The sequence below is a fragment of the Erpetoichthys calabaricus genome, chromosome 1 (genome assembly GCF_900747795.2).
Source record: "Erpetoichthys calabaricus chromosome 1, fErpCal1.3, whole genome shotgun sequence".
Taxonomy (NCBI): domain Eukaryota; kingdom Metazoa; phylum Chordata; class Cladistia; order Polypteriformes; family Polypteridae; genus Erpetoichthys; species Erpetoichthys calabaricus.
Genome location: NC_041394.2, coordinates 239,397,795 through 239,412,278, shown reverse-complemented (window position 1 = coordinate 239,412,278; position 14,484 = coordinate 239,397,795). Strand labels below are relative to the sequence as shown.

Here is a 14,484-nt window from a genome sequence, read left to right as displayed (position 1 = left end):
AAACACTAAGACAGCACTGGATAAACAAATTCCCTCTGACTTCAATTCAGATAAAATCATTTGAAAAGTGGTTATGACAGATTATAGCTGTTGAACATGTTTTTTGTTTTTGTGAAAAAAAGTAAAATAAAATCTTTTATGTTTTGTTTCATATCTAAGATTAAATAGAGTTATCTAATATTAGGAGTAGATGAGGGCTTGGGTATTTGCTTAATTGCGGTCCGATATGTAAAAGCATAACATTGAAAAAGGGTGTGTGAACTTTACACTTCATTTATAAAATTAAATTATTTAAATAATTAAAATACCTTAGAAAATTCAGAAGTAAACAAAATCCTCTACAGGAGCAATACTACAGCTCTATAATTAAAAGAACTGATTTTTTAAAGTAGTCATTCATTAACCTCCCTTCACTGTAAATAGATGTTTCTTCCTTTTTTTATTATTTTGCTTTTGGTATTTGTTTCTGTAACAACAAATCTTTATATGAAAGCAATGTGCATACTAGAATTACTTTTCCTTAAAATATTTTAGCCCCAAGTCCCCAACACCACAAGCATCCTAACAAGACAATAAAGTAGCTGGTAGTTTCTTCATGTGTTGTCAGATCACATTCAAGTCTAGGTTTCCAATAGTTTAATGATTATGATTATGTGACATCTGAACAGTAGACAGTTTTCTTGTTTTTAATGTATAAGACCCAAAGTTTAATAATTGTTGGTTTTTCATCTATAAAAATGTGCCTTCTTTTTCTACTGAATACAAGTTAAGATTCTACTTACTTTAACATATGCACATTTATCTTTTTTTTTTTACCATTATACGGTATGAATCAGTAAATTACAGATAGTTTAAAATGCTATGTGATTTTTCATAAAATCAATTTTCTGTGTTTTTTTGTCTAGTACAAGTTCAAATGGAGAACACGTTTATCCATTTTTCCATACAAATTTATTTAAAAGTGATCTTCATAATAAGTCTTCCATCCAGATTTCTTCCTTTTGAGATTCAGATGATGCTAGTGATGTGTAACAATTGTATCTTAAAATCAAGTTCAAGTCAAATTGGGGAGCATGCACTGGTACAGTGCGTTGCCGCACCCACTACACATCAAACCAGCACATGTCCATTAGAAGGCACAGAGTCTGGGACAGTTTTGCAACTTTAGTCAATTTATTTGCACTGTGTATCTTTAGACATTGGATTTACGTGGAAGCCCTGTGAGAAACGCACAAGACCAGTGTATGTGAAGAGAGGCCCTCTGTGCAGACATGCCTGTAGAACAAAGTTCTAATAATGTTTAAGTAACAATATTTAGTTGGCTGAAGCAAATGCCAGATTTATCTGGTGCCATAACGCTAAAACAAAAAAAAAAAAACTGTAATTTGTCTAAAATTATAAATTAAGGAATTATTTAGAGAGTGGAATGGGGACATTTTACTTTGCAGTGGTGGTTCACAGTTTCAAGGGACCAGGGTTTGATTCCGGCATACCCTGATTCTGGCTTACCCGTGTGTTTTAATAGTTTTGCCACAGTGTTTATAATTTTTATCGAAATGTTTCCATTTTTCTACCATATTGCAGAGCTAAGTTACTTGCCTACCCTTAAAATAAGCCTACATGAATGGGTGAGTATATATGAATGTGCACCTCAATGGACAGACATCATGTTCAATAGGTCCGAGTAGGTTCTAGCACCTTGTAATCCTTTAATTAAGAAAACTGCATCAGAAAATTGGGTGGATGGATAAATAAATGTTTTACCATAGATATTAATTTTTACTTTTTGTTTTAATTTACAATAGTATTGACACTAATTAATATTTTTGAAATAGAGAGTGACATAAAAGTGGGTTTAATTTATTTAGATGACAAAACAGTTGATGCTATGTTTTAATGGAGTACTATTTATGACAACACTTTTTAGGTTAAAATCTTTGGGGAAAAATGGAAAGAAAGCTTAATATCATATAATTTAGTGCAATGTTGAAATTCACAAAATTAATTTTTTTAAACCTTTTCAACTCATACTGTAGGTGTCTCACTTTTGTAATATATTATTTCCTGAGAAATCATATTTTAGAAAACATTGGCTAGAATTTATTAGTTCAATAAAATCCTTTTACTGAAATATTTTTGTATAAAAACACTTGACATACATTATATAGATTGTGTTTGTATATATGTAATAAATATATATTTACACATATTTATAGTACTTCTATATACATTATATACTTCATCTTTATAAAAAGTCATGCATTTTTACAGATACTCCTGTAAAGGTCTAATACTTAAATATCTTATTTTTCACAATAAATAGAAATAAATAAATCTTTTTATATTAACTGTAGATGTTACAGTATTTGTGAAATCCTATTTTGTCATACAGTCAGCTTAAGGATTTTATATTCATAACTTCAATTTTACTTTAAGAATTTTGTTGTTGAAATCCTTCTTCTATTCCCCATCTTCTGCTAGACATTTTTGGTGAACTTCATTTTCCTCAAATATCACATTTTTGTTCCTTTTTGGGTCAATCCAGGAGTTATGAATAATGGCATTATTAGGAAGTGGGTCTGCCTCCACAATTGATACTACTCTCTTTTTCATTTTGCTTTTTAGGACCTTTTGAAATTTCTGTCTTGTAAATGCATACAATAAGGGGTGGAATATTGTTGTGCCGTAGGCCATAACAAGAAACCCAAGTCTTAATCGCACCAGTAGATCACTTGGTCCAATACATAAGATGACAGAGTTTAAAACTGTAATAGGTGTCCAACAAAGAAGAAACGTGGAGATTATTAACAGTGACATGCGAAAGACCCTCTTTTGTCTCTCACGACGTTCCCGGTGACGTTTGACTGCCCTTCTAAGTGCAATTATCACAGAAACTGAAGTTCGTACTCCAAACGTTACATTCCTTCCTTCACTGTTTTGTTGGACATCTGTGGTCTCCTGCTGTGTGGACATGGAAATAGTCTTTTTTTTCCGTGCTTTCTTCTTCTGTACTGTTGAGAACCTGGTGCCAATCCTTATGTTTAAAGCTTGCAGTATTTTGGTATATGTTATTAACATGACTATAACTGTAAAGAAGAAAATAGGGATTTGTGCGTGAAGATGATAGTACAGACCTAATTCAGTGTAATACTGGTTGATATCAGTGCTTGAAATGGTGGCATTCTGATCTGTGTTTTCTGCCTGAATATTAAAAAAGCTGACTTCTATGAAAGGAATGAGAAAACTGAAGAAGGACACAATCCAAACAAGTGTAAGAAGTATCATTGCTCTTCCCATTGTCAGAATACGATTTGCAGGCTTCACTGAAATGTCATATCTGTCTAGAGTAATGGCAAGGACATTCACAGCTGTTGCTACACTTGCAAAGGACACACAAGCTTCATGAAAGCAACAGATCAGTGCAGTGTTGCTTTCTAGGGAAAGCAGAGTAATAACAATGGTTAGAGGAATACAGCCTATGCAGATGATGACATCAAGCACGTGCAAGTTCATGGTGACTATATTGCTAACAGAGTTGATCAGGTTTGACTTCATGCAGTAAAGGACAAGCACAGTCAGGTTGCTGCTGAGGCCCAAAACAATTTCCAGCATGAGGAAGCCTGTGAGTGAAACTTGAAAGCTGAGTGGGTATGGCAGAGCCTGATTCATGTTTCTGCTGATGGACTCAATGTTGTCTTGTACAGTAACGTTGTATTCCGACTGCATGATGACTTCCAGCACTCGGGGGGAATGCATTATCCTGTAAATAAGCATTTTAAGTTAATAGAAATATATATAAAATAGGGTCAGATTTACAAAATATATGCTCAAGGCTTTAGTCGGAGATGTTGAGACAGTTTTTCCAAAAGAAGAAAAAAAATTCAGTTATTTCACTCTTTTTAACATGTGGATAATGTCTGTATTATATTGAAGTTACTATGTGTATATCTATTTCATATGAAATAAATAGACAGCAATTTTCTTATTCTCTCTCCAGGATTAAGAACATTTGTGCTGTTTATCATTATATTTATCTTAATCACATTTTAATCTGACTCCTTTCTTAACCAAATATATAAAGTAAAAAGAAAATTGAATTTTACTGTAGCAATCTCTGCTAAAAAGCATTTGCCGCCTTATTTTTTGTCAGTCATTTTGATGAAATTTGCCTGTACTTGTGTAGGGTATTCCATGTGCCTTTTTGTTGGGGTAAATCTTTTTTTTAATTTTATGTAGATTCACTGTATGAAGATGGATCTAAAAATAAAATTTGTTTATTTGGAAATTAGTGTTAACATTTTGAGCACTCTTTTCATTTATGGCAGGCAGATTTTATCTGTGGTCCATTTCTTTCCTTTCCAAGTTGGTTATTACTCAGCAGAATAGGATTGTTATAGGGTATAGTATCATTTTCTGCAATGTTATTGTCATTTTGATCAGATGTAATTGATAGATTGTTTTATGTACTTTTCCTCCCACCTACCCCACTAAGCCATTCCCCATATTTTAGAAACTTTAATATTTTTTGTACAAGCTCTGTTTTTTTAATTTAAATATAGATTCAAAAAGAAGCACCCAGGATTTTTTAAGCTGTTGATTTGCCCCCTAGACAGTATTGTAATGGGCTTGCATTTGAAATGTGAATTAACAGAGTTAGACTGCCCCACCAGTAGTTATTTTTATTTGTTTTAATTTAAATAAATCTGTTTAATTACACTGCTACCTGCTCAGTCACTGTTTGGGTGGGTTTTGCATGTTTTGCCTTGTCCATTTAGGAATCCTTTGCATATTGTAATTTACTCATACATCCTCAAGACATGTGCCATCTTAATTTCCACCTCTGTGTTCATCCTAAATTGCCCTGGAATAGGTGAACCAGGGCTATGTGGCTTGGGTGTCCTGCAGAGGATTGATGCTATGTCTTGAGTTAGTTCCAGCCTTCTGTCCAATGTTAATGGATAGGCTCTTGTATCAAAATATGCAAGTTCAAAATGCAAGATATAATTTATATTATTTTCTGAGCAAGAAACTACACTTCATTAAGTTAGCTTTGTTTTTGAGAGATTTTTGATAAACTTAATTAGATTTACCTTTTTGTAGCTTTGGAACAAAAATTTAAATTAAGCCTTATATTTGGAATTATGCTGTGAAAAAGTAGTCCTAAGTTGTTATAGCATTCTTGTTTTAGTTTGCTTAATCCTTTTAATGTGTGCATGGTTTCTCATGATTTATTTCCATAAACAAACAATAAAGTTTTTTTGTATTTTTGTATTTTTTTACGTTATGTTACTCTGTGTATTAGTTATTTCTTTTTTGCACCCCTGTACTCGGCAACAGGTTCCTGCACTGTTTACTTGGAAGGAGCATCTTGAACATGTTAGTTTCTCTGAGCTTGACATGACACCCTGTGAAACATACCATTATTTAAAAGAGAATTAGTTCATATTTTTCATAAACAGGGTTATAATGCTTAGATCAGCTCCAGTGATTAAAGTGCTTGTTTATTTTTAATAAGTCCATGCATATTTATCATTTATTATTGTATTTAAAATCATGTTGAAATAATATATTTAGAATTATTACATTAACATATCCCTAGTTTTCTGAAAGATTCAAAATCTGTTTTAAATGATGAGAAAAACAATCTGCCTTTCTCACAAACATATGCCAACAAAATAGTAATTTATTAATTATTATTATTATTTTGCATTTAACAAATTTCAGTTTAGGGAAGCTTTTTAAGTCTGTTTTTCACCTTAATGGTTTTGCCAATTTGAATTTCTTGCTTAGGTTATTTAAAAATAATCATATTTATAGAAAAAAAGTTTTAATAGCTGTCATTAACTAATTTTATCATGGAATGTTGTTTTCCTTTGTGAACAGTTTTAGAAAAGATCGATTTCCATATTTCAATTTATTTAAATTTGTTGGTTTTAATATACTGTATTTGTTTGAATGCTTTATATTTAGTTTAAAGTAAAGATGATGATTTGCTACTTGTACCGTACATTCCAGATGTAGGAAGTTCTTCCTGTTATACTACCATTTTAAGAATAATTATATAATTAAGTGATGCTGCTTTTTTTTTTTTTATGGAAAGTTAAAACGTTAATGACATCTGTATTATATACTATATTTTCTTCAGCCAGAATACAATCCTGTGTGAAAATAGAAAACTAATGGGTGCCAGATTTATTTATGCAGAGTATCTTGAATGACTGCAAGAAAGGGTCATATAGTATGTATGTCTAGGGAGTCTATTTACAGAAAAAAAAGTTGTCAGAATAAAGCTATTTTTTCAGAAGAAAGCAATCCCAATACCTTGCTCACCTAGAGCTGGAAAAAAATAAATGTATGAACGCTGTGTAACTTACCTGTTCCCAGAGTTCTCTGAAAGTCTCAGGAGGTTGGAAATGCCATAAATGAGATTTGTCTCTGTTTGCACAGGATGTCATTAAACCTGATCATTTTGTTTTGTCAGTTCAGTTCACTGATTCTGCTTTGCTGTGCACCCTCTGGGCACTCATTTTTCCACTGTTTACTCTTGATTATAAAAACTGACATCCCTGAAAAGATGTGCAAGTTGAACATATATGTATGATTCTTGAGCAAGCCATGAAGTGGAGGAAAAAGACAGACTCTGATCTGTATCAGATATCCTTGCCACTTGGAGTATAAGTCAGGGTCAGTATCTTGTCTGTTGCACAGTTGTACAAACAAATGAGAGGGAAAAAACAATACGTTGCATTCACATGGTTTTCTTTAGTATAGTAGCATTTGTTTTGTATAAAAGACACTGCTTTGATGCATCCTTAGGTTGGTACCTGAAATTACAATATTCGGTAAAGTGGGAGAAAAGTCAAAACATATTTTTGTTTGCCAAAAAAATATATCCACAAGTAAAAAGAGCATTTTATTAAGCCTGAGCCCTCTTCCAAGGCCTTTGGTTTTGTCTTTTTTGTCTCTTTAATGTAAAAAGCCCAGGTTAGTCAAGCATTAGTATTGATCTGGAAAGGTCAATATTTTTATTTTTTGAACACTTTACTGGTAACACCAGAAATATTGATGAGATGTTCTATTTTTTGTGTATTTTTTTAGTAATCAAGTGAAAATGGCAGCTTTCCCATTAGCTTTGAGTTCTGATCTGACTGGCAGTTTAATTTGCACAGTAATTATTTGAAAGAGAATCAGTGGACAATCTGGAGCCAGCAGGATCATAATCCACAATCAAGGTCTTGATTAGTACTGTGCGTCTTCATCTTTCTTTTCCTGAAATCAAACAAAATTGAAGAAATGGATGCATTTTATTCTGCAACAGTTTCCAATAGGTACCTTGCTAAATTTACAGTGCAATAAAAATGTAAAATAACATTTCAGTATTGAGCCATTATGCATCTAAATTAGAAAGATGGATATGTGCATATTTTTCTATGCCTAATTTGTTTTTAAAATGTTAGATAAGAAGTTCTATGGTAATATGGATTAAAAAAGAAAAACTGTGGACATGCGCTTAAGCCATCATTAATTTACTTTGTATGTAGTTTCTTTCCAGTGCAGTCTACATTATATAGCTTTGAATGGCTTTGTCTTTTTACACTTCCAATAGAAACTGGTTAATTTTATTTTTATAAATATGTACAGTTTCTTGTTGTGTATTTTAGAACCTTATGTCTTATTAGCCTTTGTAGGTTTCTGATTTTTGACTGTAACTTTGCAACTTTTTGATGCTGATGAATATAATAAGCTGGTTGTAGTTACTTTCACCATTTCAAACCAGATTTCTCAAAAAGCAACAGACATCTTTTTAGTAACCTCCTGAACTATTTTTGTACCAATGCTAAATACAGAAAATAGTCAAGGTTCCTAGGAAAGGTTAACAACACGTGTAAATACAGTTTGCATTTTTCATAATATAAAATTTGAAGTGCTGGTCTTTAAAATGTTAAACAAAGGTACATTGAAATAAAACTTGAATTTAAGTGATTACATAGAAAATATGCTATTACTTGCTTTGTTTTGTTGTAAATGAAAGTATTTCAGTCATTTTCAGATTTTAAGTGAATGTTACAAGAATAATATGTAGTCACTGGGTACCATATAATATAGAAACAGTTTTTATAGATTTCAATATCAGCAAGTAATTCATTCCTAGCAGTTTTTTTACATTTTATAATTTCTAGTGATTATTACAAATATGACCTTGCATGTTTTCCTTTAGCACTTTAATAAACAGAGCTGTCATGTTTTCTTACTATAGCACAAAAGAATCAATTCTTACCTTTCAAACAAAAGGATCTGTAAAAGCACCATACTGCGCTGTTAATGATGTCCAATTAAGATTTTTTTTTGCAGAGCTTAGTGTATTATATTATCCTTCCTCCAGCATTCTGAATTGAAAAAGATCAAATGATTTCTTCAAAATCAGAGATTGTAGAACACCTGCTTATTGTTGGCTTTCTGCTACCTCACAAAGCTTGCTGTTGAGAAAAAAATTATCAGAACTGTTACTACGTAGGCTGATGTTGCTGAGGCTGCTTCACTCCCACAAGCATAGAATCAATACATGTCTAAAAAATGTGGAATGAAAGTAATTTAACATGTTGAAGCCATCAAGTCTCCGGAGACAGCATTTGGAACCAGACGTCCTGAAGCAAAAAGTGTTTTACACATAGGCTGTGGGGCAGCTTTTGCAGAATGACAGCTTGACTTGCTTCAGTGCCTCACTGCAGAGAATTGCAGTGCACGCTCTTGTTGTGATTGGTCTCTGTTAATGGGCTTAACCTGATCTTCAGCATGTAGGAGGTGTCTTTGTTCTGTTTTTTTTTTTTATGGAGGTGGGTTTGCTGGGTTTAGCAAATTTAAAACAAGCATTAAATGTTATGGCTAGCCATGTGTTTTTACAGAAACAGCTCAATTGCTTTTTATTATATATGATTAATTGCATTTTTTATTATTAATCACTCACATACTATAACTGTTTTTGTGAGTGTATATGAAAAATTAATATTACAAATCAGGGAATAATACTTGTTTGGAGACCCTGCATGCACATATGCATGAATGAGTTTTTATATTTATACACCTCACATTAAATTTTAATTTTAGCTGACAAGTTAAAAATGAAAATGTTCACCATGTTTATAACAAAAGAGTGATGAATGGAGTTCAAATTATGAGCTGTTAGAAAGCATTGAATAGCTGATTGATAGTTTTAATTACATCCTGAGGGCAGATTTCAGGAGAAAATGTAGCCTTGCATTAATTTTATTTGCTTCATTTAGTGTGTAAAATCAAACCATGGAGCTCCGTTATCATTAAGGAATCATATTTGAAACATTACCAGTAACTATAAAAGGTTGGACAATTTGAACTTCATATGTCTTTGGTTCCTTTAAAAAATTGGACTGTAAATTTAATTTTAGATGCATTCTGTTAAAGACTACAATAATAGAAATAAGTTTTGAGTTTTCAGGTCTTGTTCAGTCTATAGTAATGTGAACAAAGAATATTCATTCATATAATTTCCAGACTGAACAAATAGACAGAGGTATGGGCTGGAACAAATCTTGGCAGTATCAGACATGAGGAAGCCATAGTTCCTGGTTAGGGCACTAATCAAGCCCAGAGAACACACATTTTCCAAACCTACAATCACTCATACAGGGCCAGTTTAAGTTACCAGTCAAACTAACCTGGAATTCATGGGAGGAAAAAAACTCTGCTATGTCATGGGGAGAACATGCAAACTCCACAAAGACAGTGGCTGAGCCAAGACTAAAACTTTGGGATTTAGGAACCGTTGGACAGTAGTCCTATGCCAATGTGTCACTGCTAAAAGCATCTATAATGGTACATACAGATTTTAAATTAGTGGTATACCAGTTGACAGGCCAAAGAATAGTATTAACCATTGTTTTGTTCTTTGACCAAACTGGTCAGCATTCTAAGTTTTTTTTATGAGATAAATGAGAGTCTTCTGTATGTGCAGGAAGCCACTGTTTCTATTTGTGTGTTTGAACCTTTAGGAGAGCAAGGCATTTTGGTAAAGTCCTAAGTTTCAGGTTAAGTTTTGCTCCCAATGTAAATAACAAAGTTTATTCATTTGGGTACAGCTTTTCTTTTGTTCCTATCATATTAAGAGGAAGCAGCAAGTAAAAGGGGAGTATGAGTAAATGAAAATATACTTGCATCCAAGCTATATCAATATTTTTGATAAGCTGAGAAAATAATTAAGTTTGTGGTCCTGTGGGACTCGGTAAGTTGCCACAGTAGTTTAAGTAGTTTAAGCAAAGTAGATGGCTAATGAAGAAACAAGCGGAGTAGTGGATTTAGGACTTTTATGTAGCATGTTTTTAGTTGATGATGTGAAGTTCTTCAGTAGATCATCACTAAAATCCATATGACTCAGCTACACTTACTGAAAAAATTATTAGGAACACCTATATACCTGCTTACCCATGATGTTATTTAATCAGCCAACCATGTGGCAGCAGTGCAGTACAGCACATAAAATCGTGCAGTTAGAGGTCAGAAGTTTCAGTTAATGTTCATGTCAGACACCAAAATGGCGAAAAAAATATGATCTCATTGATTTTGACAGTGTCATTTGGTGACACATGGTGCCAGACAGGATAGTTTGAGTATTTCTGTAACTAATTTAATTTTCACACCACAACAGTTTCTAGAGTTTTCTGAAAATGGGGTAAAAAAACAAAGAAACGTCTTGTTAGTGGCAGTTCTATAGACAGAAACGATTTGTTGATAAGAGAGGTGAGGAGAATGGCCAGACTGGTTCAAAGTGACAGACTACAGTAACTCAGATGACCATGCTGAACAGCTGTGGTGAGCAGAAAAGCCTCTCAGAATTCACAACACTTCAAACCTTGAGGCAAATGTCAGCCCTCATGTCAGCCAAAAAGAGAAGGCTGAGACTGCAGTGATTGCAGGCTCATCAAAACTGGACAGCTGGAAACTGGAAAAATGTATCCTGGTCTGATGAATCTTGATTTCTGCTGAGGTACAAAGATGGTAGTGTCAGAATTTGGATCAATCAGCTTGAATCAATGCACCAAACCAGCGTTGTGTTAACATGATACAACATGATAATATTAACATGATGTTATTGCACCATGTTATATAGGAAAGTGGTCTTAAACTGCTGTCATGAACATGACAATGATTTCAGTGTTTTTCAATGGCCTTCCCATCACTGGATCTGAATGCAGTCGAAAACCTTTGGGATGTGATAGAATGGGAGAATCACAGCATAAATTTGCAGCTGATAAACCTGTAGAAACTGTATAATGCAATCATGTCAGCATGGACCAGAATCTCAAAGGAATGTTTCTATCATCTTGTGGAATTCATGCCTCAAAGAATTGAGGCTGTTCTCAGAGCATAATAATGTCCTACCCAGTATTAATAATTTGATCAGTGACTGTATTTTCCCTTTTGTATTTCTGTATTTGTTTGCAGAAATGTTACTATTGTAGAATTTATTTATTTATTTGGCTTTGAGAGCTTATTTCTTAGAATGCATTGTGGCGAGCGGCTGGGGGTGGTACCTAGCCGGGAAACGCCAGAAGGACCAAAGGAGGGATTAATCCTCCTCTGGACCATGAGCGGGCAACCACCCTGGTGGCTATGGGGACCACGGGAAAGAAGCATGGAAGCTCAACCCTATAGGGGCCCGTGGTCACCTCCAGGGGGCGCCTAAATGCCTGGAGAGCCCTGGCCCTCAGCACTTCTGCCACACCCAGAAGTGCTGGGGGGACGAAGACCAGGGACACCCGGAGTGCTTCCGGGTGCACAGCTGGCACTTCCGCCACACCAGGGAGCGCAAGCAGAAGCTCATTGGGAGGCACCTGGAGCATGTCCAGGTGAGGATAAAAGGGGCCGCCTCCCTCCATTTGATGGCTGGAATCGGGTGGAAGAGGACGGAGCTTGGAGGAGAGGAGTGGAGGCAGTCGCAGAGAAGAGTAAAGGCATTTTGAGAGGCCAGGACTTGAGGGTGATTGGTGCCCGGGGGCACTGGTTTGTGTGCACTGTAAATATGACAAATAGGAATAAACGTGTGTTGGTTGTTGAACCTTCGGTGTCCACCTCACCTGTCTGTGTCCGGGCCAGCTTCCACAGCATTTTTCTATAATCAGGTATGGTAAACTTTTAAGTTCAGTTCATTTTGATATGCTCCTTCAGATAGACATGGCAGTGGTTCATTTGCTGATTGCTAAAAAATGTAAAATTGTGTGTTGTCACTCATGCAAGTAGTCAGCACAATGTGGTTGATAACAAACAACAAATTAGTCCCAAGCTGACATAAACTTAAAGATATTTTTTATCACAAAAATTAGCTAACATATTTATATAACACTGTTAGTAAAACCCAGTATAGATTTAATTTTTAAAACTTTTTTGCCGTACCTATCAGAAATAACTGCCAGTAATAATTTGCAGCTGCTTTCTGTATTATCAGATTAAACACTTTAGTCTTTTTTTTGTTATGCTTCATTTTTTTAAATGGAGATATTGATTTACCGGTAATTGAACTAGTGTCAGACCAGCATGAATGCACAAGTGAAAACATTCACATATACACTAGGTAACAAGCAACATATTTTTTATTATATTTTTTATAGGTGATGTTGGTGGGACATTTTTGTTGTATTCAATGTCATGTGTTTAACATGACTTGATGCAGATTCTTCCATCACCATCTCCATGTTCCTGTGTGATCGTTGTAAACTTGATAAAACTTACTCAAGTTATGGGACGAAATGAAAGACTGCACAAAAATGTCTGAGCTGCAGTTTTAACACAGTAGTCATCACATAATGTATTCACTCTTACAAAGACTCATTTTTTGTCTAAAGCCAAATAAACAAATTCAGTACATACAGTGTTTGGGCAGTGATTTGTACCTAATCAAGTCAAGGTTGCAGTGAAAGTTGGCCTTTTTGTCATAAATATAAACAACCAACAAAAACGAAGAATTTAATTTATCCCAGGAAAAAATAAATACAAATAGCAATAGCACAATTGTTGTTAAAAAACAAGAATGTTAACAAATATGTGACAGCAGTGGATTATGCCTGCTGTTGATGGCATTAAGTGATTGACCTGGGCAATTGTGCTCAAGCTCACTACCTTACAACATCATCTTGATTCGTCCAGTTTTATTTTTGTATTGTTATTCAGTAGCATTTTAAGTCTTTAACAAGTTGCTTTTGTTGTAAACAGTTTATACCTTGTATAGCAGATTAAGACTTAAGTTGCTTTGAATGAAAAATACACACCTTAGATGCTTCAGGCCAATTTCTGAGCATTAACAACTGTTCTGTTTCCAAATATTCTGATTTTAAAGAAATCAAATAAAAGCTTTTGTCCTGATTTAGTGATGTAAAATCAAATTCAGATATTTATTAAGGATATAGACACTATATGCCACATAAGACACTCCTTTGGTGTGTGTGTCCAGTTCCTCCGAGCAATCTGTTTGTTCAGGTTGGCTTTGGTGGCACTTTCCAAAGAGAAAGTGCTGGTAAAGGAAGGCTCAAAAACATGTTAGGAGCAAAGGCTTTGGAGGTTCACTAAGATTCACCGTCAAAGAAGGAATGTGAAAAAGCGGACAGGAGGTGAGCAAGGTGCCTGCAAATGATAGAGTATGAGAAATAGTCTTTACAGGAATGCAATCAAGAAAGGGAGCCCTGGTCAACTGAGGTTCTGTCACACAAGAATGCTGAGGAAAGGCACTGAAGGTACACATGAGGCCAAACATATCAAATATTTAAAAATCAGGTACTTTACATTTTTTTTCTATTATCTGTCTTTGGCAGGAAAGGTGGCTAGAAATGAATACCTTGTATTTTCCCTTTATATTAATATTTCTACTTACACTTAAAAAATTAAGTCACAAAACCAAAAAATGTTTCTTTCTTTTATTCATTTAAAGCCATTTGGTCTAACACATAAACTTGCCATCTGTATGCTGACATCCTGAAATCTGGTAGTGGGAGAAGGGGTTATGTTATGATTCTGAGTCATTTTATTTTGCCTGCACTTCCTTTGACTTTTATAAATTTATAATTATGTTTGAGAGTAGTATGAGAAAGGTGCAGTCACTGTTTTGACTTTGTGATGGTCTTTTTTCAGTCCCTTATTTAAATATTAACTCCTTTAAAATGCATACAGATGTGCTAATTAATTAGTCCTTTGATTACAGATGTCCATGACACAATAAAAAAAAAGTGTAGATTTTTTCAGAATTATGTCAATAAATGAAATCTGACCATTAATCTTGTCAAGTTAAAACTACTACACTTGTACCAGTGGCTTTTCTGGGTCAAGAAGAATCATTTGAGGTGGTTTGTGTATATAATTGGCTCTACCCAGGGGAGATGCACAAGGTGCAGACCACTAGGAGAAGACCCTGGACACATTGGAGAGATTATATCTCTCAATTGGCCAAGGAATGTCTGGAAAATC

General features: G+C 34.3%; 2 protein-coding genes across 2 annotated transcripts in view; one reads left to right on the top strand and one right to left on the bottom strand.

Moving 5' to 3' along the window:
* The window catches only part of cog5 (component of oligomeric golgi complex 5), a 507,949-nt gene that overhangs the window by 107,945 nt on the left and 385,520 nt on the right, over positions 1-14,484 (top strand). The gene's annotated exons all lie outside the window — the stretch shown is intronic.
* Positions 2,242-8,746, bottom strand: gpr22a (G protein-coupled receptor 22a). The gene is made up of 3 exons (XM_028812971.2): positions 8,279-8,746; positions 6,375-7,269; positions 2,242-3,760 (listed from the first exon to the last, which is right to left on the bottom strand). The coding sequence occupies exon 3, from the start codon at positions 3,754-3,756 to the stop codon at positions 2,461-2,463; it is 1,296 nt and encodes a 431-aa protein (XP_028668804.1). The 5' UTR covers positions 3,757-3,760; positions 6,375-7,269; positions 8,279-8,746; the 3' UTR covers positions 2,242-2,460.

Excerpts from the sequence above, each read along its gene's own strand:
- gpr22a (XM_028812971.2), bottom strand. The coding sequence starts at position 3,756 with ATGCATTCCCCCCGAGTGCTGGAAGTCATCATGCAGTCGGAATACAAC.